Here is a 25,925-nt window from a genome sequence, read left to right as displayed (position 1 = left end):
TCTTGCAGCCTGTGTGCAGAATACTGTACTCTGTTCGTTTGTGCTCTTTATTTCTATTCTGTCTGCAAGAGGTGCAGTTGCAAGTCACTGCAGAAACAGTAAGTGCATTCCACCTGATCGCCATGATATAAACAATTTTGAGGCAGATGGCAATAAGAAATAATACAGTGACAATCTTTGCTATCAGAAAGACAGCTGTTCCATCTGATACAGGACTGTCACACCAGGAGTACAGCTGGTCCAGTGGTTAAGATACAGGGCTGTCACACCAGGAGTACAGCTGGTCCAGTGGTTAAGATACAGGACTGTCACACCAGGAGGACAGCCGGTCCAGTGGTTAAGATACAGGACTGTCACACCAGGAGGACAGCCGGTCCAGTGGTTAAGATACAGGGCTGTTATATCAGCCTACCTGTAATGTGTCCATCTGTTGAGATGTTAGACTGAGGCCCTAGTGTCTGTAAATTGTTTTCAATGAAAAGTACAGATGGACATTTATAAGTTGTTCATTATTAATGTCAGTTGCAGCTAAAATTCAAATCAAGAATTGTGTCAGCATTAAAAGTTCTCGACGTGGAAGAAAACATTTGGCCTGGCACTGCGTCTGCTTTTGGTCTAGTTTCTGCTATAACGCAGGATTAACCCCCTGAAGGAGATGAGCTCCCAGCCTGGCACCTTCCAGCTTCTCCCGAGCCCATATCAACACCAGGGCTGTGTCGACCGGCTGGCCAGTTCCCAGTGCTTGCAGTGCCCGGCGTTCCTGGGAAGGAAGGAAGATCCTTGACAATGCCGGAAGAGGAAGGGCCCAAAACAACCTGCACTGCCAGGTCGACCTGCACTGCCTGGGGCCCCTGGATGCCAGCTGGGGCGATGACTCATGGCCTGTGAGATCAGGTAGATTTCAGGGGAACTGTTGACTTCAAGGTGTGGAAAAACAGCAGGCGAGGCAGCCCGGCCAAGGCTGAGATGACAATGACATCTCCTTCTACCGTGACCAGCTCTTCCCCAGAGCCCTGGCAGAGAGCACCTCTCCGTCTGGGTGTTTACTGACACAACACCGCGTTGCCATAGGGAAACACAAGGAGCTCTGTCTGCACAGCCAGAGGGGAACATTCAAGGAAAAACGTTGTGTTTACCGAGCAGACAAAAGGGGAGCTGGAGGCTATAGGCATGTTTCCAAACTGCGCGGTTTCTGTTGTCTATCTCTCTGTCCATCTCTCTAACTTTCTGCCTGTCTCTCTGTGTCAGTCTCTCTGTGTGCCTCTCTGTCTGCCTGTCTCTCTCTGTGTGTTTCTGTCTTTCTGTCTGCCTCTCTCTCTTTATATCAGTCTCTCTGTCTGCCTGTCTCACTGTGTGTGTCTGTCTTTCTGTCTGCCTGTCTCTCTTTCTGTGGGTCAGTCACTGTCTGCCTGTCATTCTCTGTGTGTCTGAGTTTCTGTCAGAGTGTCTGTGTTTATTATGTGTCTCTGTGTCTGCCTCTATGTCTTTGTGTCTCTACGTCTTTGTCTACCTGTCTGTCTCCCTCCTTGTCTCTGTGTCTGTCTCTCTGTGCCTACCTGTCCGTCTGTGTCTGCCTGTCTCTCTCTCTCTCTGCTGGAGTGTCTGTGCACACGGCCCGTTTCCAATGTCTCTGACTCACGATTGGCGTTACAAAACACAGGTCTCCAAACTGATCGCCCGGAACCAACATGCTGGTGATCAGCATGAAGTGAGGTGCTTCCACACGGAGAGTGCAGGAACCCGCCGGGGGGGTTGGTGGCACCGGTGCTTTTCTGGGGGAGATCAGTTAGCTAGAATTACAGTTCACGATTGACACAAGATGCTTGCAGACGTCTCTATTGCCCTGTACCCATCCTGGTCTGGCCTCACCCCCTGTACTTCTGAGGCAGCCTTCTGATTTTCCTCTCCCAGGCTGACTGCCTGGCTGTGCTTCTCCCCCCCTGCTCCAGACACACAGCTCCCCCTCACCGAAGGCATAACACTGCCATCTGGTGGACACTTCTCGTATGCCAGGAGGAGGGAGTGAGAACAGCGATGTACTCTGAGAGTACTCTGTCACTTCTAAATCATACCTCTGAGGCTGCATGGCAGGGGTCCCCTACTTACAGCTCCTACTAAGGGCAACCACCGACCTTAATGGTGCATTTCAATATTCTTAAACTGGTTTCTTTTATGTTGATCGGATTTGAAAATCCGTCCAGTGGAGAATTGGGAATTATGCTCTCAACCCGAATGATGCATGAATATGCGTTTTCCCATAAGATGATCACAGTTCTGGTGCTAAGAAAAGGTGAAACAGAGAATACAGCCATGAATGTGTCCTGCATATACAGTATACACCTGCATGCACACTGCCAAGTTAGATGACCCCAGATTAGCACTGCACAGGCTGTGATCAGATATCTGACTGATAGGGGCAGAGATAATTTCACACCCTTGGACCGCATTATCTGCTGTGACGTCAATTGGCGAAACTCTCAGGCTAATTCACCTCTGCTCCGATTGGCAGATGTTCAGGTGGCCAGATTTCTTTCAAACAGCAGGTTGGGTTTCATGAAAGACGTTTGCCGCTCCGAATGGCCTCCTCTGCTGTGTTGCTCCTTCGCCTGCCGTAGAAACACGGGCCCAGGAGGAGAGAGCCTCCTCTTTGACCACTCAGTCAGACAGACAGCGTCGCCAGGGCCCCCCCGGTGCAGAGCCTGTTCCTCGCTTTCTGGGCACCCCAAAAGCCCTCACATGGGGAGTGGGGCCCAGTCCTGAGAGAGAGAGCTCAGATACCCCTGCCTCTGCTGTCAGGGAAGATAGGAGCGCGATCTCTGAGCGGGGCCGAGCAGGAAGAGGTTAAGGGGGCTGGTGTCTTATCTGCAGTGCGTGCCCAGCGCGGGGCTCTGTGCTGCTCAGCCCGCAGGCCAGGCCTCTCCTGGGAGCGCGGAGCTGTTCCCGGGGTGGGGAGCCGGGTTTATGACCCTGCTGGCGGAGCAAAGTCCGAGCGCAGGCACTGGGAGCCACCTCTCCCCTCTCCCCGCTCTCTCCCTGTCGCTGCCTCGGCTGGCGTCTCTCGCAGTGAGATCCCCGGACTTTGGGGGGGATCGGCGGCAGGGCTCTCTCCCGAAATGAGCGTCTTTTCCTCGGACCCGCCCTCGGAGCTGCCCTTCCTTCCCGGAGATTTCATCCAGGAGTTTCTGGGGAAGGAGGCCTCTTCTGCATGTGAGTACCGAGGGGAGTCAGCCCTTCACAGGACAGCAGAGCAGCAGGGACAGGGATCCGCCTGGACCTGTCTGTCTCTCTGTCTCTTCCTGTACCTGTCTGCCTGTCTGTCCCTACCTGTCTGTGCCTACCTAATTGCCTGTCTCTCTGTTTCTTCCTGTGCCTGTCTGTCTCTACCTGTTTCTCTCTCTGTTTCTACCTGAGCCTGTCTGTCTGTCCCTACCTGCCTGTGTGTCCCTGGCTCTATCTGTCCATCCCTACCTGCTTGTCTGTCTCTACCTGTCTCTCTCTGTCTCTACCTGTCCATGTCTGTCCCTACCTGTCTGTCTGTCTAATCTCTGACTGTCAAATCTCTGTGGATTCTGTTGCTTTCAAGCTGTCTGGCTAGAGGCACAATGAGGGATTATAAACCTGGACATGTGCCTGTGTGTTGAAGTGTGTATGACTGTCTCATAAACTCCAAGCTTCTCTCTTACACATCGCTGCCTTGCTCTCTCCAGTCACATGACTCTCTGAGCAGCTCTCTATCTGGGAACCGTGGTGAGCTGAGAGGAAGTGTTGTGGTACCCCATGAGGAAGTTATGGGAAAGGGAAAGGGTTAGATTTCAGACAGCAGGTACGAGGAACTATGATCTTCAGAAGGAAGGGTCCCACTGTGAATTGGCCAGAAGCAGGCTGTCTGACAGAGAGAGGCCCCCTCCTAGTGAATGGTGCAGCTTGTTCTCTGCCCACAGCCCCGCCGGTGAAGCCGGAGGCCCCTCAGGAATCGTGTCCGATTTGTGGGGACAGGGTGTCAGGATACCACTACGGCCTGCTGACCTGTGAAAGCTGCAAGGTAATATTAATTGCTTACACTTCTAGAGCACTTTTCTGGACACTCCACTCAAAGTGCTTTACAGGTAATGGGGATCCCCACCACCACCACCAGTGTGCAGCCCCACCTGGATGAGGTGACAGCAGCCACCCCTACTCTTTTTCAAGAAACGTCCTGGGAGTTTTAATGACCATAGAGAGTCAGGACCTCGGTTTTAAGTCTCATTTGAAGGACGGCACCTTTTTACAGTATAGTGTCCCCATCACTATACTGGGGCATTAGGACTCACACAGACAGCAGGGTGAGCGCCCCTTACTGGTCACACTAACACCACTTCCAGCAGCAACCTTAGCTTTCCCAGGAGTCTCCCATCCAGGTACTGACCAGGCTCACACCTGCTGAGCTACAGCGGGCTGCCTGCTGTGAGTTGCAGAATGATATGGCTGCTGGCATAAGGTGGGGGGGGGGTGACACCTGAATCCATCTTGCACACAGACTCTCACTGACATCCATTTCATCCAGATTCAAACCATTTCATCCAACTCAGGGTCAATGGGAGAGCCGGAGTCTATCCCAGCAAGCAACGGGCACAGGCAGGGTACTCCCCAGGCAGGACGCCAGTCGATCACAGAGCGCACAGCCACAGACATGAACTCCCAGCAAGGCCAAATAATCTACCAGTATGTTTTTGCACTGTGGGAGGAAACCGATGTGAACAGTGGGAGAACATACAAACTCCACACAGACAGCACCCCAGGAGCTGACCCCAGGGCCGGGCCCCAGTGCCGAGAGGCATCAGTGCAGACTGTGGGGCCCAATCATCTACATAACCTCCCACACTCTCCGCCTGTCGTCCCCCCTGCCCCTGTGAGACAGGCGTTGACGTCCAGCAGCAACCCCCCTGTGCTCGTCCCCGCAGGGCTTCTTCAAGAGGACGGTGCAGAACAACAAGCAGTACGCCTGTGCCGAGAGGCAGCGCTGCCCCATCGACACCACGCAGAGGAAGCGCTGCCCCTACTGCCGCTTCCAGAAGTGTCTGAGCGTGGGCATGAGGAGGGAGGGTGGGTGACTTCTCTGCCTATCTCTCCTGTCCACTCTCCATCCCTCTTTCCCTCTCTCTCCTGTCCTCTCTCCTGTCCCCTCTCCATCCCTCTCTCCCTCTCCTCTCTCTCCCTCTCTATCCCTCTCTCCCTCTCCTCTTTCTCTCCCTCTCTATCCCTCTCTCCCTCTCCTCTTTCTCTCCCTCTCTATCCCTCTCTCCCTCTCCTCTTTCTCTCCCTCTCCATCCCTCTCTCCCTTTCCTCTTTCTCTCCCTCTCTCTCCTTGTCTTCCTCTCCATCCCTCTCTCCCTCACTCTCCTGTCCTCTCTCCAACTCTCCCTCTCCATCCCTCATTCCCTCTCCTCTTTCTCTCCCTCTCTATCCCTCTCTCCAACTCTCCCTCTCTATCCCTCTATCCCTTTCCTCTCTCTCTCCTGTCCTCTCTCCTGCTCTCCCTCTCCTCTTTCTCTCTCTCTCTATCCCTCTCTCTCTCCTGTCCTCTCTCCTGCTCTCCCTCGCCTCTTTCTCTCTCTCTCTATCCCTCTCTCTCTCCTGCTCTCCCTCTCCAGTGTCTGAGGTGCAAACTCTGCTGATCTGGGGGGGGGGGAGTCTTTACTGACGAGTCAGGCTGGGAGAAAGGGAGGAGGGGGGTGAGCTTGTGAGCTTGCGTCGGCACTAACGCCGTTCTCTACCCCACAGCGGTGAGAGCCGACAGGATGAGAGGGGGGCGCAACAAGTTCGGGCCCCTGTACCGGAGAGACCGGCAGCTGAAGCAGCAGAAATGGGCTGATCTCCACAGCGCCCCCTGCAGGTTCAAAGCGGAAAGCCCGGCGGGACAGTCCGGCGCGACGCACGGCTTTCAGGCGGCCCTGGCGTCTGTTCCCACCCCCCCAGAGCCCCCCCCCGCCGCTCAGTGCGCCCAGCCGCAGCTGCAGGAGTTCTGCAGGGGGCAGGCCGCGGCACCAGCGCACACCCTCTGCCCCCGAGCCGTCCTGAACGAGAAACCCCCGGCCCACCCGAGCTACCCCCCGCAGGGGCTCTACAGCCACCCGCCAGCCCGATTTCCCCTGCCCGCCCTCCCGGGCCCCCCCGCGCCCGCCGGCCTCTCCGAGATGCTGCGCTGGGAGCCCGAGGAGTCGCAGCTGTGCGCCCGCATCCTGGCCTGCCTGCAGAGGGAGCAGGCGAGCCGGGGCAAACACGATCGGCTCAACACCTTCGGGATCATGTGCAAGATGGCGGAGCAGACGCTGCTGGGGCTGGTGGAGTGGGCGAGGAGCTGTGCCGTCTTCAAGGAGCTGCCGGTAAGGGGGCGGGGGGAGGCGCCTCGACGCGCTGTTCCTGGCACCGCGTCCCTCTGTCCAGCTGGTCCAGTACGGGGGGGACGGACAGGCGGTCAGTCTCCCTGTCACGAAGCGGTTTTCAGGACCCTATGCAGGCAGCAGAATCCAGAGGGGAGTGAGACAATACGGGGAAAAAAGACTAGGATCGGGGCTGGAAGAACAGGGGGGCGTGTCCAAGGTGTGCAGGTGCTCGAGGGGGCGTGGTCCAGGCAAACAAGTCCGAAGGGGGTCCATAAGAATATCCCAGGGTGAGCAAATGTCCAGAGCCGGGTAATCAATCCAAGACGAACAAGAAGGAGTTAAAAGCCGGGGCGGGATCTGGCGAAGAGTCGGGGGAAATAAAAGAGGTAACGGGGCCGGGCGCTCCCAGCCCCAGACCCAGATGGCCGGGACGCCGTGGTGAAGCCAATGCTGTTGAGCCCCTCCTGGACTCGCTGGTAGGTGGGCTTCCGGGCGTCCATTTCCATTGCTGAGCCCAGATTGGTAGGAGCGTCTGGCTTTTATAGGAAGGGGGCTGGAACAGGATCAGGTGCAGGAAAAATCAACACAAACAAGGAAGGGCGGGAGCGTTCTTAAGAGGAGGGGCGTACGATGGTGACACTCCCTGTCTCTCTCACTCTGTCTGTCCTTCGTCTTCTTTCAAAACTGGCTGGATGAGATCCTCCAGTCAGAACAGGAAGGGGCTTCTTTACACAAAGGGTTGTGGGAGTGTGGACCAAGCTGCCCAGCTAGTGTTAGGAATCCCTGGTGGGAAGATACAAGGATCCTGAGCAGACGCAGGCACGGGTAAAAGAAGAGGCAGGTGAACAATCCAAAACGAGAGGCAAGGTCGTGGTCAAAAGGCGTAAGGCAAATAGTAATCCAGGGAGAACTCCGGTGGCAAACAGTCCGAGGCGAGAGGCGAGGTGCAAAGTCGAAAAGGCAGAAGGGGAGCCCAATAATCAGAATAAACGAGGTACGGGAAAAAACGCCAGGTAGAGCTCTCAAGGAGTAGACTCAATACCGAGCAGCGGGAAGCAGGTGAAGATGGTATAAATAGCACTGCGCACGGTGGAGTGTGTGCAGGTGGTTTAACTTGTGCGGCGGCGTTTGTTAATAATCACCCGCTGCTGGTGCTGATTAGCTCGCTTAAGAGTTGGTCTTGACTCCCTGGTGGTCGTGACAGCTAGGTGGTGGAAGCCAGTCACCTGGCTTCTCTACACAAAAGGCTGGATGAGATCCTGGGATGAGTTACCTACTGGCTGCTGTAGGCTGGATAGACTGAACAGCCTCTCGATTGAAACCTTTTTCACGTTATTACGTGAACACAGTACAGGAAACACTGTGTCGCCTGCACGTTCCTGATCCAGTGTGTGGAGCCCTTGTGTGTTTTTTTAAAGTGAACAGGAGCTGGTGCAGATGTGTGCTGATCAATGCAATTCTCTCCCTCTCTCTCTTTCTCTCTCAGGTGGAGGAGCAGATGGCCCTGCTGCAGGGCTGCTGGAGTGAGCTGCTGGTGCTCGACCACCTCTACAGACAGGTGGCTTATGGGAAAGAAGGCAGCATCTACCTGGTTACCGGGCAACAGGTACTAATGGCGCCGCATGGGCAATAGCAACAGCAGCAGCACCAGTCAGAGCAGCTGGGCAAGTCGCCCTGTCTCATGCTGGGATACAAGGGTCTTGTAAGGGCGCCGGGCAGCTGTGATCACTTTTAGAGCCACAGGCTAGAATCTTTTGATACACATATACAATATTGATAGTGGGAATAAGTATTCAGATTTGATCAGTGATAGTGCTGAAAGTTTTTATCCTCCCTCCTTACTTGAAAGCAGGGGTGCCCAACCAGCCGATCGATCGCCAGAATGTTTGGTAAAAAATAAATGAGCTATTTGACTATTTACTTTTTTCGATAGCCTAAAAATTCATTCAGATCTGTGCGTGTAATGTCGTCCATTTTACTGCCCTTGTGTGTGTGTGTGACCCTTGTCGAATGGGTTGTAAAAGTCTCTTCCCTGAGTGCTGGCTGACTGAAAAAAAGGCCAGAGGAGCTCCGTAAATAGCGTTGTGTGTGACTCAAGAACGTTCTCTTGGTTATTGCCGCACGAACCCCACATTCGCTGTTTGAACGCCTATTTGATAGTTGCAGTGTTTGAGCGAAAATGATGAAGCAAACAGACCGAAAACTCACAAGGAATGGGAGCATGATTATTTTTTTGTACTTTCGCATTCAAATCTGCGATGGTAGAGTCTACGTGAAAAGGGGGAATATAGAACAACGTTTCAAAACTGCACACAAAAACGAATGATGTGGAGTTACGGAAAAGAAAAGCGGAAAAAATCAAATGTCAACTAGCAGCCGTTGGTTTTTCACGAGGCCTAATACAAGAGGGAAAGCGGCAATCATCGCATCGCTCCGTGTGAGACGCGGCTCAACACAACAAGTCGTTCAGGGATCGAGAAGTCATAAAAAAAGGCGTTTACTGAGGCAGCTGACTTGCAGTTTGGAGATTTCAAAAACAAACATGGTTGGCGAGGTTCAGACAGCTGTTGCCTGAAATCAAAGAGCTCCCCGAGTCGTCTAAACACGGTGAATATGCCCGATTAGAGGATGACCAGTGGCCTCTGGATTTAGCAGTCCTCCCAGACTGGACTGGACTGCTGAATGAGCTGAATGTCGAGCTGCAGGGACAAAATAAAAATGTCATCGACATGATCAGCAGTGTCAACACGTTCAAAAAAAGAATCACAAGTGTTCTCAAATAAGCGTCTCATGGCCGATGCTCACAGTGTACAAGATAGGATATTCTTTTTTCTAAAATGGGGAACATTACTGGTTCACTGTAGCATGAGTCGCTTGCTTTTATTTACTGTAATTTTAGTGATGGGTATCGTTATTGTACGGATGTGCCCACAGTCTGTTTTTCCTATATCAGAGCTTCAAATTCACACTAGTAGATCGCGCTGGACTGGCAAATGGAAAAGGTAGATCTTGCATTAAAAAAGGTTGTGCACCCCTGCTTTAAAGGTTTATAGCTTATAATGTAAAGTTATCGAGTTTATTTTTTAAATGCAGTTTTAGAAGATGGCCACAAGAGGGGGCCAACGCAAAGGTAGTCATATAGGTTAGGTCTCATCTATCTGCTTGTACTGCACTGACTCAGGGGATGTCAAGTTCTGCCGCACCCTGTCCACGCCAGCTCATGATTTAAGGTCAAATGGCTATTTTTTTAAATCAACACAATAATTAAATTGAATTACATAATTAAACAGATGTCTTGGCAAAGACTTGCACTGCAATGGAAGGTCTTGTTTTTGAGTAACCCAGCTGCAATAAAATACAGACCTTTAGCTTGTGACTGGCTTAACATATCAGTGAACTAAACTGCTTCTTGATAAATGAAAATGTAATTCTATAATCCTTATGTTGTCCATTTCAGATTGAGGTGTCCACTGTGCTGTCCCAGGCGGGGGACACTTTGGCCAGTCTGGTGTCTCGAGCACAGGACCTAGTGTCCAGACTGCGGACACTGCAGCTGGACAGACAGGAGTTTGTGTGTCTCAAATATCTTGTGCTTTTCAACCCAGGTAAGTATATTCTAAAACCTGGTGAGCTCCCGATGTCACAGCCCTGTATCTTAACCACTGGACCAGCTGTCCTCCTGGTGTGACAGCCCTGTATCTTAACCACTGGACCGGCTGTCCTCCTGGTGTGACAGTCCTGTATCTTAACCACTGGACCGGCTGTCCTTCTGGTGTGACAGCCCTGTATCTTAACCACTGGACCGGCTGTCCTCCTGGTGTGACAGTCCTGTATCTTAACCACTGGACCGGCTGTCCTCCTGGTGTGACAGCCCTGTATCTTAACCACTGGACCGGCTGTCCTCCTGGTGTGACAGCCCTGTATCTTAACCACTGGACCGGCTGTCCTCCTGGTGTGACAGTCCTGTATCTTAACCACTGGACCAGCTGTCCTCCTGGTGTGACAGTCCTGTATCTTAACCACTGGACCTGCTGTCCTCCTGGTGTGACAGTCCTGTATCTTAACCACTGGACCGGCTGTCCTCTTGCTGTAATGCCCCTGACAGATCTCCTAACGCCTCTGCTCTCGTGTTCTAGACACGAGGGGCCTGGGGGCCGGCGGGCAGGTGGAGCGGGTGCAGGAGGGTGTGAACCGGACCCTCATGGAGCACACCATGGCGGCGCACCCGGGCCAGACGGACAAGTTCGGCCAGCTGCTGCTGAAGCTGCCGGAGGTGCGCGGCCTGAGCCTGCAGACGGAGGAGTACCTGTACCTGCGGCACCTGCAGGGAGACCTGCCCTGCAACTCCCTGCTCACGGAGATGCTGCACGCCAAGCAGGCCTGAGGAGCGGCCCGGGCACTCCACACCTGCTGCCCCTGCCAGCACGGGCGCTCCGCTTTCACCCGGACCCCACAGACGGACCGTCCCGCCTCACACCCTCCGATTCCAGCTTCGGGGATCCAGAGGAGGGGGGGGGCAGCATTCAAGTGAGCGTGTGGGCAGCTCACAACTGGCTGCCCACTGGAGCTCAGCAGGTGTGAGCCTGGCCAGTACTTGGATAGGAGACTCCTGGGAAAAACTACAGCTGCTGCTGGAAGTGGTGTTAGTGGGGCCAGCAGGGGGCGCTCACCCTGCAGTCTGTGTGGGTCCTAATGCCCCAGTATAGTGACGGGGACGCTATACTGTAAAAACGTGCTGTCCTTCAGATGAGATGTAAAACCGAGGTCCCGACTCTCTGTGGTCATTAAAAATCCCAGGGCGCTTCTCGAAAAGCGTAGGGGTGTAACCCCAGTGTCCTGACCAAATCCTCCACTGGCCTTTAGCAATCGTGTCCTCCTACTGATCGCCATGTCTGAACTGGCTTCATCACTCTGCTCTCCTCCCCACTGAGAGCTGGTGTGTGGTGAGTGTACTGGCACACCATGGCTGCCGTCACATCATCCAGGTGGGGCTGTACATTGGTGGTGGAGGAGGGGAGTCCCCATTACCTGTAAAGCGCTCCGAGTGGAGAGTCCAGAAAAGCGCTCTAGAAGCCTGAGGAATCATCATGACGTCTCACTGTTGGGAGCACCTGTCCTCGGCTCCCATCTTCCCAGTAGATTTAGAGGTAACCCTCTCTCCTCTCCAGTGGGGGGGAGGGGGAGGGGGAGGGATGTGGTTGCGGCCTCTTTTCCATTAATCCGGGGAAACTGGATCGCGCCTCGTACTGGAGAAGAGGAAGGAGCAGGTGTCTCCCTCCTCCTCCCCAGCCCGAGGGAGGCGCCGCCCGAGCCGAGCCCTGGCCCCCGGGCCGGTGAGGGTTCGAGCAAGACGGAGCAGCTGCGGTTGGAACCAGCTCATCACAAGCCAGCTCGGAAGGCCGGTGTCCAGCCGCCGTCCACCACCCGTTTCAAACAAAGCAGTGGACACCAGGCTTTCACGCAGGCGCAAGTGGGTGGGTCAGTGTAATGAACCGGGCCAGGCAGGGGAACCAGTACCATCCCCACCATGAACTGGATGGATCAGCCCCGCAATCAACTCTGTAGAGACACCCTGGGGCTGTGCCGTGAAACAATCTCTTCAACTGAAAGGACAGTGTGAGAGACACAAGGTCAAGCCACGTAGCCGGACCCTCTGCCCCAGAGTGCCAGGGGGAGGGGTTTGATCTGGGACAGTGGGGTCGACGCCCCCACTTCGATATACCCTGGTGCAGTGAGGTGCACTCACCCACTTTCCTGCCCTCCCTCAGCCCCCCCCCCCACCCCCAGACATCTCTGACTAAATTAGTCCATTAACAGGTGAATTCAAATACCATGTTGAAAACCTCTCATCCCTTCAAGAAATGCCTCTTGCTCCCATTATGGTGGGCATTTTTAAAATAAAGTTGGATGGCAAAAATGAGCTCCTACAGGCAGGGATGGAACACAAGAAACGCAAAGCTGTAAATCAAATTGGGCATGAGGGAAAAATAAATAAATAAATTGACTCCAGTAAAGAAAAGCTGAGGCTCGTTTTAAAAGGGTTTTATTTGTCTTCCCAGGTGGCAACACCTGCGGCTCGTTTGTGTGGACAGGGGATATGTACAGTTCAGGGCTGGGGAGGCGACATTCATGCACAGAGCGGCAAGAGGGGAAAACATCCACCTCCTCGTGAACACAGAAACGACATCAACAGAAATCAGATCCCTGACATAAATAATAAAATCTGCAAATCAAAAACAGAACAAGACCCAGCACAGTTGCATCTCCATCCTTCCAATAAATACGCACCTCACTCGGAGAGAGGTGGCAGTTTTCACAGTAGGACAGCACAGAAACCACAGCGCGTGCACAGACTCAAGACTCAAGACTCAAGACTCAAGACTCAAGACTCAAGACTCAAGACTCAAGACTCAAGACTCAAGACTCAAGACTCAAGACTCAAGACTCAAGACTCAAGACTCAAGACTCAAGACTCAAGACTCAAGACTCAAGACACACGCTGACACACGGCCTCCTGCATCACATCTCAGGGCCCTGCAATCTGATTGGGCTGAGTGCTGAGATCGTAATGCGCAGCTCACAAGAGCAGGTGCGTGCAAGACTTTGTCCGATTCAAACACGTGTGCCTGCAGTCGGCTTCTTAGTGGTTTCAGTGGTGCCAAGGAACTCAGATCCTCAGAGTAAGGAGATCGGATCAGAACCCTAGTCCAGTTATTTAGCAGCAAGCATCTTGCACCTCAGACAGTAGGGTGCAGTGAATTATTCATACAACACACATGTCCAGGAAACACTAGACCAGCATCATAGAGACTGGCTATTTAACCACACCCAAAAAAAAACTGGGTTCCCCCCTCACCAATTTTCCACACCGGAGAGGCAGTCGTGATAGTCTACATCAGGCCCCTGCTGATTCAAGGCAGACCAAGCAGCAGCAGATAAACCATGCTGCTGTGTTGGAGCCCACTCCCTTTGGTGCTTGGTGCTGTGTTGGGGCTGTTCTCTGGCTGGGAGGTGGTGGTAGCACAGCAGGGCACTGTACTATTGCAAAATGAGAACAACTAGAGACTAAATTCTTTTTTAAAAAAGAAGGCAGTGACACCCAAGAAGACATGTTTTAAGGTATGGATAAGCTGCACCACAGGGGACCCCAGAACCAGGGACTCACCCCGTGTCCATCTTCAAATTTCATTTGCAATTCACCTTCTAAATTAGTCGACCAGGTCTCTTTATTGGCTCATTATTGACGATAGCCCACGATCTGTATAAGACCCTTGAATTTGGGGTACAGTAGTTACAACACAATTTCACGCCTTGACAGAGGTGTTCAGTTTCCATCCAGTACAGCAAACATTCAGGCTCGCAAAGCTAATTGAGAGATTGAGCTGCCAAAGACCCCCAGGAGGATGCAACCCACAGGGACACCCTAGTGTCACAGGAGACTAAATAGCTGGCATTCAAACTGCTGGCCTTTCTCCGGCTCCTGCTTTGATTGGTTTCTAACCACTTTCTAGTTCAACATGTTGCAGTTGCTTCTTCCCTGGTGAGGCTTAAAATGCTGAGCAGGGGAGACCCCACTCTGAGTAGCACTGTGCTGAAAGGGGGAGTCTTCAAGTCTTGAAGACGGGCCCCACACCTTGTCAGCTGTGGGATTCACAGTCGCTAAGCGCTATATTCGTTAATAGCAACACCACTGCTTTTGCAGCCCGTTTCTACCTTCTGCCCGCTGGTCCGTGTGTGTTGGGCTAACTCGAGAAGGTTCTGCTCACTCAGCTCAGTCGGACCGGTTCTGGTCTTGTGGACAAACACAGCACGCACATCTGTTTTACACCACAGCCCAGCTTCCAACAGCACAGGGCCGTGAGGGAGCTGGAGCCGATCCCAGCAAGCACCAGGTGCAAGGCAGGGTACACCCTGGACAGGACACCAGTGCATGGCGCACACACACACACACCAGGACCAGTTTTCCCAGAAGCCAGCTGACCCACCAGCATGTCTGTGGACTGTGGGAGGAAAACGGAGCACCCGAAGGACACCGACGTGAACACAGGGAGAACATGCCTTAGAAAAATGGGTAAAACACTGATCGAGCATTCCAGTGCACAAGAAAACAAAGACGATTGTCCAAAAACAATAACTAAGGTGTTTAAGCGAAAGCCCTTTTAAATTATCATTCGTAATCACCTCTTAACGCACCTGTGAATGAACAAGACACTGCGTTCCTCGCGTGTGCTCTGTTACAGTTCTTCGGAGCACCCCACGAACCCCAAGACACCCCGAGGCCCCCTGGCTGGATTGGAAGTGCCCTGTGGGATGTGCCTTCAGCCGAACTGAAGATAAAAACGGGGAGATTCATCGCCTCTGCTGACCGAGACTGGGGCTGTGTGACGAGAGAGCTGCCAGGAGCAGGGTCCCCGCTCACACAACACTGAATTGTGCAGCAGCGTCTTCTGGGCGAGGGTGGCTTCTGTGATACAAAGGGGGGCAAAACGATCTTGCATCTTTATTTTTCTATATACTTGCATTGATTCAATGATGGAAAAAAGCTGCTGCTTCTTACTGGCGAAAAGCAAGCTTAGGTTTTGTCAGTTTTGGAGTGACACTGGTCAACCCCCCCCCATCGCTTAGACTGGGGTCCCCAACTCTCCAGCTTCTCAAGAACAAGGATAGGACAAGCATCAATGAGTCCAGTTAAGCCAATACTGAGTTCAATGAGGTAATTATGGGCTCAGGTGGAAAGAAAACCAGAAACCTACCAGACCTCCTGGACTGGAGTTGTGCAGCCCAAAGTTAGAAGCGCCACTGGGTATTGAACCCCAACCACTCCTAGTCCTACAGGGCCCTACACCACTCCAGGTTTTTGAAGAAACCTGTGATCCCAGAAACAGTACTAATTAACTGGGTGAACAACTGATTCCAGCCCAGACTTAAGACTGCATGGTGGAATGAAAACTAGCAGACAAATATCTGTGTTCTAGATCCCTACAAAAGAGCATCTGTACCTTCACTCAAATCCTCCAGCAATCTGGAACGCTTTCAAATGTAGTTTTTTTTATTTTCCCAGGTCTTGTAGGGTCAGATCCCCTAGCATACGCCCTAAATCGCCCCTCTGCTCCATTCGCCCACACGTATTAAACTCCGCCGCTCATGTCCAGCAACAAGCAAGCTTACAGCCTTACAGAGTCATTTCCAGTTCATACAAATCATCGCAAAAAAAAAGAAAACAAAATCATTAAATAGCCTTCATATATACAGATCATCTCTGATTTTTCACTTGGATTCGTTTCAACAGAAGCATTTTTTTTTGCAGTTTTGACTTGCAACCACCTCTATATATATTATATATATATATTATTAGTACTTCATTCTTCCATTGCTCCTTACAAGCATACAGGTTTGCTAAAAATCTGCAAGGAAGCATCAAAAACAAGGAGATAACAAAAAGTCCTGCTTGCCCGGTCAGAAGAAAGGACTCGGGCGCGGGCCTGTAATCAGAGAGGAGTCTACAGGCTGTGCAATTCGGTCTTGTGTATATATCGTTTGTCCAGAAGAGCATCGAAGCTGTAGAAAAATAGGCCGACTGCCTGGACAGACAGAAAGGGGCTGTCCTTACCCTCCCCTCCACAGGCAAAGAGATGAATGCCTTTCCTCCAGAATTAAAAAACAGTTGGCGCATCGGGACAGAGGTGTTCTCGTGGTGCACCGAGAAACACCCCCGGCTCTGTCCCGCTGAGGAACGGACGGGCTCGGTGTTTGTACAGTACATTCAAGATGTGGCCCAGAGCCGTCTGGTTCTGAGCTGCGGGGCAGGGGCAGAGCCAGGCCCTACACAAATAAAACATTTCACCCACACCTCTTTTCCTTCGGTCTTCACCACCGTTTTTTAAAGGTTCTTCACTGAAGCAGAAACACAAAAAAAGCAAGGCATTGTAAGTGAGTCCAGAGCCTGGGGACCACGCCCCCGTTCCAGGCCACACCCACAGGCCACACCCTTTAAAGCCACGTCCCCTCACAAAAGCCCCTGTTCACCAGGCTGTTGAGTTTGGCAAATCGGTGTCTACACAATTTCCTAAAAAACGCTGCACCCCTCCGCTCCACTTTCCAGACGGGTTCTGGGTTTGGGTCACGACCCTGACCCATCGCGGCGACCAGGTCATCACAGCTTAAACAGGAGTCGTCCTACAAACAAACAGCCGGGGGGGCGTGGCCCCAGGTCCTGTTGATGCACACCATCCTGATAACAGGAACTCGCCGATGGAGGGGAGGGGAGATACTGACAGACAGTCCTGGCAAGGCCAGTGGCTGCAGAAAGAAGAGGTCGGGACACTGGGGTCCGGAACTGCGGGTCAGAAGCTGGACACAGAAAGGGAGGTCGCCCCCAGTAACACAGGTCCATTCTTCCCGGGACCAGATCTTCCCCAGGGTGAGCCGGAGGCCCAAAGTAGGGTGGGCAGAAGGAGGGAGGGGGGGTGGAAATTATTTGTTTTTAGGTGGAGCTGGTCTTTGGCTGTTGCCGCATATTCAGGCTATTTGGGGGTGCCTGGCTTTTTGGGGGTGCCCGGCCTCTTGCTCTGCCACAGATGCCCCTGTATCGTGAAGGCGTCCACGCTCATGGACATGGTCTTGGAGGGGATGGGGGTGAACTGCTTGCGGTCGGAGCTGTACTTGTAGATGGACTCCACCATGGCTGGCGTGATGACCCGCGGGCCGAAGCCCGTGAGCCGCGCCATCTCCTCCGTCTCGGGGTTCATGGTGTAGACGGCGCGGAACTGGCAGCTGGAGTCGCGGAACAGGATCAGGAAGTGGTTGGCCTTGCTCTTCTCCATCTCCTGCGAGAGCACGCAGCGGACAGGGGCAGGGGACAGGGGACAGGGGACAGAGAGGAGGGAGACGGATCGCAGGGATTACAGTTAAAGTACCTGCACTCACAGACCCACTCTCCACCCAAAGCACCCCAAAGAGAAACCGAGGAGGCACACGGCAGGGCAGGGGCAGGAGGAAGCAGCTGCCGCACCAGTTCGATCAGTGGAGATTAGCCAGGATCTGGGCTTGACCCCCCTGCTCTTACACAGCCATGCGATCTCTAGTTTCCAAGTAGAAAGGACCCTGGTTAAACTGGAGGAGGTCCTCCTGCAGCACACTGCACTGCCCCTGGCCTCCATACAGGGACAGTGAAATTAAATTGCAGCCCAGAGGGTCGATCGGCAGCCTGGGGGGGTATCTTACCTCCACAATCTTGTTTTTCTGCGGCTCGTTGACTTTGCCCGCCAGGCAGCAGCGCGACAGGGCGTTGTGGATGATGAACTTGTTGGACTTGAAGCTGGGCTCCTTATAGAGCTTCGGACCTTCAGACACAAACACAAAACACGAATCAGGACGCTTTCTTCCCAACCTGCATGATATGTGACCTACACCTAACTCTTTATAGCCTGCAGAACAATGAATTGTCCATTACGTAAGTAGGCACTAATAAAGCATTTACATGTTATAATAAACTGACTTATTTATAACGGGCAGTAAATGCTTTCTTAATACATATTTGAATTTTGACCTGTTAGGGCTGTAAAAGTGAAACAGCCGTCTGTATGCTTGTATCCATAACTTCAACTATTATGTACAAAAGGGCAGAATTAGAAACTGTAGCGTAACGATTGGACGAAAAACTAATTAACATTCATACCCACAAACCATTGTGACTCGTACTCTTAACTCCAAACCTTCATTCTGAGTACAAGTAGTTTGTCATGCACTTGAGAAGCGTCGGCTACAGCCCTTGAACTAAAATGTTCTGAATTTAGCCAAACTGGAGAAATTGATTTAGCTACAGTGGTCTACAGTATTGTACACCAACAGACGAAGGGGTTAAGTCTGTATTCCTGCTGGCATGTCATATTTAAGAAAAAGCCTGAAACTGCTACAGACAGGCTCTGAAACTGTGGTATAGTAAGATTTTCTAAATGAGTTTATCTTGTCCTTGAAGTCTCTGTGGCGTAAGACTGGGACGCACCTGTGTACTCTGGGATAGAGGCAGGAGAGGAGGCAGTAGAGGCGTTCTCCCAGTCCTTCTCTCCGTTCTGATTGGCCAGCCGGCTCGGTGACATCAGACCCAAGGGCGAATCAGCTCTGAGGGAGATAGGGAAGTGGATTGGTCAGTAGCCGGGGGGGGGCAGGACACACAAGAATGCCGACGTGTCCAGAGGGGATGTGAGCCTGCCTGTGTCAGCCTCTCACCTGGGGGACTTCTTCACCATCAGGGAGCCGCCTGTGTCATTGGCCATGGTGGAGAGAGACAGCGAGGAGTGAGAGTACACTTTACTGAGCCTGGAGCCTGCGGGAGACACAGGAGAGTGAGAGAGTGAGACAGCGTGGAGTGAGAGTACACTGTACTGAGCCTGGAGCCTGCGGGAGACACAGGAGAGTGAGAGAGTGAGACAGCGTGGAGTGAGAGTACACTGTACTGAGCCTGGAGCCTGCGGGAGACACAGGAGAGTGAGAGAGTGAGACAGCGTGGAGTGAGGGTACACTTTACAGAGCCTGGAGCCTGCGGGAGACACAGGAGAGTGAGAGAGAGAGTGAGAGAGAGTGAAAGAGAGAGAGAGGGTGAGAGAGAGTGATGTCTTTGCTGTAAATGTTTGTAATATGTCTGTTGATTTTATTTTACTTTTATTTTTTGTTTTGTTTCACGTGAATTTCATTTTTATTTGCTTTGGCAACGCTGATTGTACCCATCAATAAAGCACCTTGAATCGAATCGAATCGAATTGAGAGAGGGAGGGCGGGCAGGTTCTGCTCCAGACCTTTCACGGGGCTGCGGGCCAGGACCGAGTCGTCCCGGAAGACGGTCTTGGGCCTCTGCTTCTTCACGCCGCGGACCGTGGTGGGCTTCTGCCGCAGCACCTTGTCCAGGTCCTCCATGATCTTGAGCTGGTGCCGGCGCTGGTACTCCTGCCGCGTGAAGTCTCCGCGGCGCTGCGGGGTCCCCTCGGGCGGGGGCGTCCGGGGGGCCGGGGGCCTGTCCTCCACACGCCCTCTGCCCTCCTCGGACTGAGGCCTGAGCACGGAACAGGACAGTCGGTCAGCAAGCCAGCATGATGGTCAGTCAGTGTGGTTGACTGTTCGGCCAGTGAGCATGTGTGTTAGTACTGTGTACGCTGGTTGGTCGGTCAGTCAGTGTGCACGCTGGTTGGTCGGTCGGTCAGTGTGCACGCTGGTTGGTCGGTCAGTCAGTGTGCACGCTGGTTGGTCGGTCAGTGAGTGGGAGTGCTGGTCGGTCAGTGTGCACGCTGGTTGGTCGGTCGGTCAGTGTGCACGCTGGTTGGTCGGTCGGTCAGTGTGCACGCTGGTTGGTCGGTCGGTCAGTGTGCGCGCTGGTTGGTCGGTCAGTGAGTGGGAGTGCTGGTCGGTCAGTGTGCACGCTGGTTGGTCGGTCGGTCAGTGTGCGCGCTGGTTGGTCGGTCAGTCAGTGTGCGCGCTGGTTGGTCGGTCAGTCAGTGTGCACGCTGGTTGGTCGGTCAGTGAGTGGGAGTGCTGGTCGGTCAGTGTGCACGCTGGTTGGTCGGTCAGTCAGTGTGCACGCTGGTTGGTCGGTCAGTGAGTGGGAGTGCTGGTCGGTCAGTGTGCACGCTGGTTGGTCGGTCAGTCAGTGTGCACGCTGGTTGGTCGGTCAGTGAGTGGGAGTGCTGGTCGGTCAGTGTGCACGCTGGTTGGTCGGTCAGTCAGTGTGCACGCTGGTTGATTGTTGGTGGGTCAAGCGACAGAAGTCATTTCATCATGCGTGATCTGTGATAGCACAGAGGCCCCTCTAACCCCTACACCCTGGACATGCCTGGGACAGCGATAACGACACACTTCATTGCCCTCCTGTTCCAGTCCAGGGTCTGTCTCGCACCACCACAGCACTGACCTGGCCTCTCGCTCCTGCTCCTGCCACTGCCGCCTCCTCTTCAGCTCCTCCGCGCGCTTCTGCTGTTTCTCCAGGAGCGCCGCCCGGCGCTGCGCCATCTCGTCCTCCGGCCGCGCCTCGTCCTGACGGGCACACGGACACAGGCTCAGGCGTGGACATGCACAAGACCGGCTGACCGACTGACAAACAGACGCTGGTCTGGCCTGGGGACAGCAGCACTGGTTTTCTAACCCTCTGCTGTCCAAATCCCTGACAAGGACAGGGCAGACTGGGAGGAGATTCTTGTCCTCTTTACGGCTCAGGAACATAACCCCCACCCTCCTCGGAATGCTACGATCCCAGTAATATAGGCCAAAAATAAATAATTGATGGTCTGAGTTAATCATTCATGGTGGAAAGCCTGTACAAGCACTCTGGTCTACCAGCTATCCTTCCTACCTCCCTCTTACCCCCTCCCTGTCCATCTCGCCTGCTTGCGCTACGGTTCGGTGCCCTGTGCACCATGGGACATGCTCGTGGTGGAGAGCACAGAGCACCCCCGAGTCTGGCATTTCATTTGGCCTTTTGAGAGGATTGTCCTACGCCAGGTGCCAGCAGTATAGCTCAAGACTTCCAGGGGGTTAATTCTTGAAGTTCCTGAAGCGAGGGACTGCTCCTGGTTCAATTAAGGACCACACCTCACCTTGAAGAAGAAGCCCAGCCCGCCCCTCTGCTCGGGCTCCGTGTGGTCGCTCGTGGAGTCGCTGAAGCTCTCGGGGCCCTCGTCCCCCTCGGCCTCCTCGGGGCCGCGCAGCGAGGACAGCGAGATCTCGATCAGGCTGCTGCGCTTGCCGTTGAAGGAGGGCTGCAGGTCGCTCTCAAAGGAGCACTCCGAGGGCGCCCCCGAACTGCTGCCCCCTCCCGGCTCTTTCCGGGAGGAAGAGGGCCCGACGACGGGGCCCACGGGGGGCCGGGAGTGGCCCTCCAGCTCCAGGCTGAACATGGCAGGTTCCTCGCTCGAGCCCGTCTCAGAGGAGTCGTCCTCCGGGCCGGGGGGCTTAGGGATGGGCCCCACGGGCTTGCCCGGCTCTATGGGGCTCCGGGGGTGCCCGATGCTGAAGGAGGAGGAGGTCTGGACGGGACACTGGCTGGGGGAGAACTTGCGGAGGTGAGGCAGGTTGTCCACGTTGTTGGGGGGGGTGAGGACGCGGGTGAGGGGCGGGAACTTGAGGTCCAGGGGGCGGGCGTGCTTGGGGCTCTTGGGTGGCACGGACTGCGCCCTCCGGGGGGCCGGCTGGGGGGATTTGGGAGGGGCGGGGTGGCTGGCGGGCTTGCGAGACGGGGAAGGCGACGGGGAGGAGCAGGAGAGGTCGGCGGAGCGCGGCGTGGGCTCCCGGGACGGCCGGGGGGACGGCAGTGGCGGGGCGGCGGCGGTGGGCTTGGGGCTGGCGGGGATGACCCAGGCCTGGGTGGCGGGCTTCTTGCGCATGAGCTGCTGCTGCTGCTCGGCCAGCCGCTGCATGTCGCTCTGCAGGGAGCTGAGCGCGGCGTTGAGCTTGGACACGGCCTTGTTGTAGTCCCCCAGGTGCGCGTCCTCCTCCGGCTTGCGGATCTCCGGGGAGAAGGTGACCTGCTTCTCCTGGCACGACCCGTCCGCCAGCTTGTCCCGGTCCTCGCTGGGGGGGGGCTGCTCCTCCTCGTCCTCGATGCGCGCCAGCCGCTCCTCCAGCGTCAGCTGGCCCAGCTCCTCCGGCACCTCGGCCTCGGCCTCGCCGCCGCCGTCCTGATGCTTCTTGAGCTGCATGAAGGCGCTCTTGCCCAGCCGCTGGCGGTGCTTGGCGAAGATGGCCTCGATGCGCTTCTTCTGGGCCTCGATCGCCCGGCGCTTCTCCTCCAGCCTGGCGCCCAGCTGCGACATCTCCGTGTTGAGCGCAGGGCTCTTGCTGGGGCTCTCCTCCGATCGCTGCGCCCAGGTGGTCATCTGTGGCTCGGGGCTGCCCCTGGGGGTCTCGGTGGTGGCGGCGGCGGGCGCGGCGGGCACCAGCTTCTTCTTGAGCTCCGCGAAGCTGGTCATCTTCACGCCGCTGTCCGAGGACGAGGACAGGGACAGCGTCCCGGTGCCCGCCTCGTCTCGGGGGTCCCCGTCCGCGGCGGCGGGCACCGGCGCGGCGGGCGCTTTGGGCAGGTCTTCGGAGGCGTCCGAGTCCACGCTGCCGTCCCGCAGCACCGAGTCGTCGTCCCGCGAGGCCCTGGAGCCCTCCGAGGTGCGCCGCGTCCGCCGCTGGCCCCGCTCCCTCTCCTGCGGCTCCCCCGAGGGCCGGTACATCATCCCCGCGCGGGACGGGGCCGACGAGCTGAGGCGGGAGGGGCTCCCGTTGTGCCGGAAGCCGGCAGGCTCGTCCGGGGAGTGGAGGTAGAACCCGTCCGCGGCGCCGTCCGGGTGTAACCGGGGCTCCATCTTGCTCTCGCTGTGGATGATCTGCAGGGCCTCCTCGATGGTGGGCAGGTCGGCGTAGCCACTCTCCTCCAGCCCGTTCTCCAGCCCCTCGGGGTCCTTCTCCATGCGCATCTTGACGGGGGGCGTCTGAGTGCCCCAGGACGCCCTGTGAGACCCCAGGGGCCCGTTCTGGCCGGTCTGGGCAGCCGTCTGCCCTCCCACCCCCTTCCCCTTCCCGCCCAAGTCCGGGACCTCCTCGGAAGAGGTGTAGGTGGCCCGGGGGGGGGCGCCAGGCGCGGGCTGGAAGACGTTGGGCCCCAGGCTGTCGGAGCTGATGGAGCGAGTCATGCCCACAGGATTCCCCATCACGATGTCCACGTCGCTGTCCAGGCCGAACGGGATGCTGAAGGACACGGCCGAGGAGAGCGGGCGGCTGGGCACGGAGAGGGAGAGAGGTGGGAGAACAATGAATCCTTGCGCGCAGGAAGAAAAGGACAGGGGGAGGATGGGAGAAGAGTGAGCAACCGAGAGAAAAACAGATAAGAGTCGGGCTGTACCTGATCTGTCTCTTGGGCCAGGTCTTCCCTACACCCTCCACATGCGGCATTGAGGTAGACTGTGTCAGGGCTCCTGTACACGAGACACACAGAGTCGAGAGACCCGGTCAGAGGCTGAGACAGGGGCTAGCCAGCTCTGACACACACAGAGAGGGAGAGAGCAGGTCAGAGGCTGGCCAGCGCTGACACACAGAGAGGGAGAGAGCCGGTCAGGGGCCGAGAGGGGCTGGCCAGCGCTGACACACAGAGAGGGAGACAGAGGATCAGGGGCTGGCCAGCTCTGACACACAGAGAGGGAGACAGAGGATCAGGGGCTGGCCAGCTCTGACACACAGAGAGGGAGACAGAGGATCAGGGGCTGGCCAGCTCTGACACACAGAGAGGGAGACAGAGGATCAGGGGCTGGCCAGCTCTGACACACAGAGAGGGAGAGAGCCGGTCAGGGGCCGAGAGGGGCTGGCCAGCTCTGACACACAGAGAGGGAGAGAGCCGGTCAGGGGCTGGCCAGCTCTGACACACAGAGAGGGAGACAGAGGATCAGGGGCTGGCCAGTGCCGACACACAGCCACACAGGGAAGGAGAGAGCTGACACTGCACCCCTAGACGCAGCTCTCCTGTGTTATGCATTCTAAACCCCAACAGCAAATCCCTGCTTTTCACTAGTGAAGACAAGTTTATAGGCTGTGCTTCAAACCATTCGCAACAGGACTCCATGGGAAGGGCAGCATGCAGCACAGGCGTGATGGAGGAGCGGTGCGGACTGCGAGTCCCTACCTGGCACGCCCCCTGGGGACTGCGGGGAGATGGGCAGGAAGGGCTGTCTGAAGACGAAGGCAGGAGAGGCACTGAAACACACCAAGTCAACAAATCACTGGAGGCTGGAGACGCGCCAAGCACTGCTCTGCGCTAGAAAAGGGCTTTTAAAAGGACACTGCCAACTCTTCTGGGAAAAAAGGGAGATTTAGAGGAAGGGGGGGGGGGGCGGGGAGTGGAAGGGTGAGGTCTGAGCCGAACGCCTGGTACCTGTTGCTGTTGGCGCTGGTTGGCGTGGTGCAGTCGCTCAGTCCGGATGGGTCTGCAAAAACCAAAAAGACTTTTCACGGCGAGGTCCCCCAGCTCCCACCGATTCACCGAGCCACGAGCCGGGAGCCGGAGCCGATTCCAGCAGGGTACCATCACAGGACTCACACTCACACTCACACTCACACTCACACTCACACTCACACTCACACTCACACTCACACTCACACTCACACTCACACTCACACTCACACTCACACTCACACTCACACTCACACTCACACTCACCAGGGCTAAATTTTCCGAACAGCATGTCTTTGGACTGCGAGAGGAAACTGGAGGACCCAGGGGAAACATGCAAACTCCACACAGACCGCACCCCACGAACTGAAGCCAGGCCGCGCGAAGTGCTAACACGTGCACAGCAGACCCCCTCCACGGTATTGAAACACGGGTTTCTCCTCCCTGTCGGCAACACAAGGCTTCGGGCCAGCTTCCTGCCTGCGCTTGACCGGGGCCGCCCCTCCCTGCTCGTATGCCCTGGGCCTCACGGTCTCAAGTACCTTGCAGGTCCAGGGGCTCTTTGGGCTGAACGAAATCCGGCTTCTGCACCTCGAAGCAGCCGAACAGTTCGGCCATGAAGGTCATGATGTTCACCTGTCAAAACAGCCCCACAACTGTTAGTGGTGCGTCCTGGCCAGAGGGCAGGAGAGACAGAACTGTAGCTCGTTTCTGCACGAATCTGCCGGGACCTCGCTCTCTTCAGAAGCTCACACGAAACTGTGCTGCTTGGCAGGGTGGCATGGAAGAGAGGGGACCCCTCTAACACTTTGCCCTCCTGAATCCCTGAATCTACACACACAGGCACAAAGACCCTCTTGTTTCAGAGCTCGTTAGTAAACAATTAGCGGAGAATTGTGCGTCCTGTGAGGTGGCAGACGGGTGGGTGAGGGGAGGACCTGTGGTGCCAGCCAGGCCTGGATCGGACAGTGCCAAGCGTGGGACAGAAAGAGACGGTGGGCAGACCCAAACTCGCAGGCCGTTCGTGCAGAGGGCTGCCCACAGCCACAATGACCCTTGACAAACTCCGCCTGCGCTGGGCCAATTTTTAAAGACGGCCGATTTAATGGATTTCTTTTGCCCTCATTTCTGTGCAGGACTCCCTGTCCAGGGCAGACTCCTGGGCTCCCACTGCCCCAGAGAGCAGGTGACTGGAGAAGGGACAGCGCCGCCCTGCTGGGAACTGGGTCAAAGCACAGCCACTGACCAGGGGAACAGCGAGCTCATGGGATCCGGATACAGAGCTGCGTTCTGAATGAGCCCGCAGACAGACTGACCGATCCCCTGTCCCATCAGCTGCCTTCACTGAATCCAAACGATCCATTAAACAGAGGAATTAACGAGATGTAGGGGGCAGGGGGCAAAAGCACTTCCGGTCTCTAAAGCGCTCCGAGTCCACCTGGTTGACGTACCTTGAGTGCAGGTGGGGCGTACAGGAGGTCCTCCAGCGCTAGGGGGCAGCAGCTCTTCAGAGCGCTCTGGCAGAAGTCCTGGATCAGCTGCAGGTTGTACAGGCTGTCAGCCACTGACATGGTGTCCTTCAAACACACGTCTGTGGTGGGAGCAGAGCAGCAGGAGACAGACAGTCACAGTCAGTCAGTGAGCAGTGG

The 25,925-nt window shown here is 55.4% G+C and overlaps 2 protein-coding genes across 4 annotated transcripts in view; one reads left to right on the top strand and one right to left on the bottom strand.

The window, feature by feature from the left end:
* The first annotated feature begins 2,753 nt into the window (after positions 1-2,753).
* nr5a5 (nuclear receptor subfamily 5, group A, member 5) lies at positions 2,754-12,748 on the top strand. The gene is made up of 7 exons (XM_006631569.3): positions 2,754-3,207; positions 3,942-4,042; positions 4,941-5,082; positions 5,761-6,362; positions 7,849-7,968; positions 9,820-9,967; positions 10,499-12,748. The coding sequence occupies exons 1-7, from the start codon at positions 3,114-3,116 to the stop codon at positions 10,744-10,746; spliced, it is 1,455 nt and encodes a 484-aa protein (XP_006631632.2). The 5' UTR covers positions 2,754-3,113; the 3' UTR covers positions 10,747-12,748.
* Positions 12,390-25,925, bottom strand: part of camsap3 (calmodulin regulated spectrin-associated protein family, member 3) — a 42,288-nt gene continuing 28,752 nt past the window's right edge. For all 3 annotated transcript variants that reach the window (XM_069195739.1, XM_069195740.1, XM_069195741.1), the window contains 12 exons: positions 25,728-25,867; positions 24,819-24,912; positions 24,259-24,310; positions 24,010-24,080; positions 23,236-23,308; positions 20,945-23,111; positions 20,263-20,384; positions 19,157-19,410; positions 18,591-18,687; positions 18,367-18,482; positions 17,586-17,704; positions 12,390-17,188 (listed from right to left, as the gene is read on the bottom strand). In XM_069195739.1, the coding sequence (XP_069051840.1) occupies positions 16,886-17,188; positions 17,586-17,704; positions 18,367-18,482; positions 18,591-18,687; positions 19,157-19,410; positions 20,263-20,384; positions 20,945-23,111; positions 23,236-23,308; positions 24,010-24,080; positions 24,259-24,310; positions 24,819-24,912; positions 25,728-25,867 (3,608 nt within the window). In that variant the 3' untranslated portion in view covers positions 12,390-16,885. The remainder of the gene's footprint in view (positions 17,189-17,585; positions 17,705-18,366; positions 18,483-18,590; positions 18,688-19,156; positions 19,411-20,262; positions 20,385-20,944; positions 23,112-23,235; positions 23,309-24,009; positions 24,081-24,258; positions 24,311-24,818; positions 24,913-25,727; positions 25,868-25,925) is intronic.

The sequence above is a fragment of the Lepisosteus oculatus genome, chromosome 11, assembly GCF_040954835.1.
Source record: "Lepisosteus oculatus isolate fLepOcu1 chromosome 11, fLepOcu1.hap2, whole genome shotgun sequence".
Taxonomy (NCBI): Eukaryota; Metazoa; Chordata; class Actinopteri; order Semionotiformes; family Lepisosteidae; genus Lepisosteus; species Lepisosteus oculatus.
Note: the sequence above shows the minus strand (reverse complement) of the source record. Positions and strands in the feature narration are given on the sequence as shown.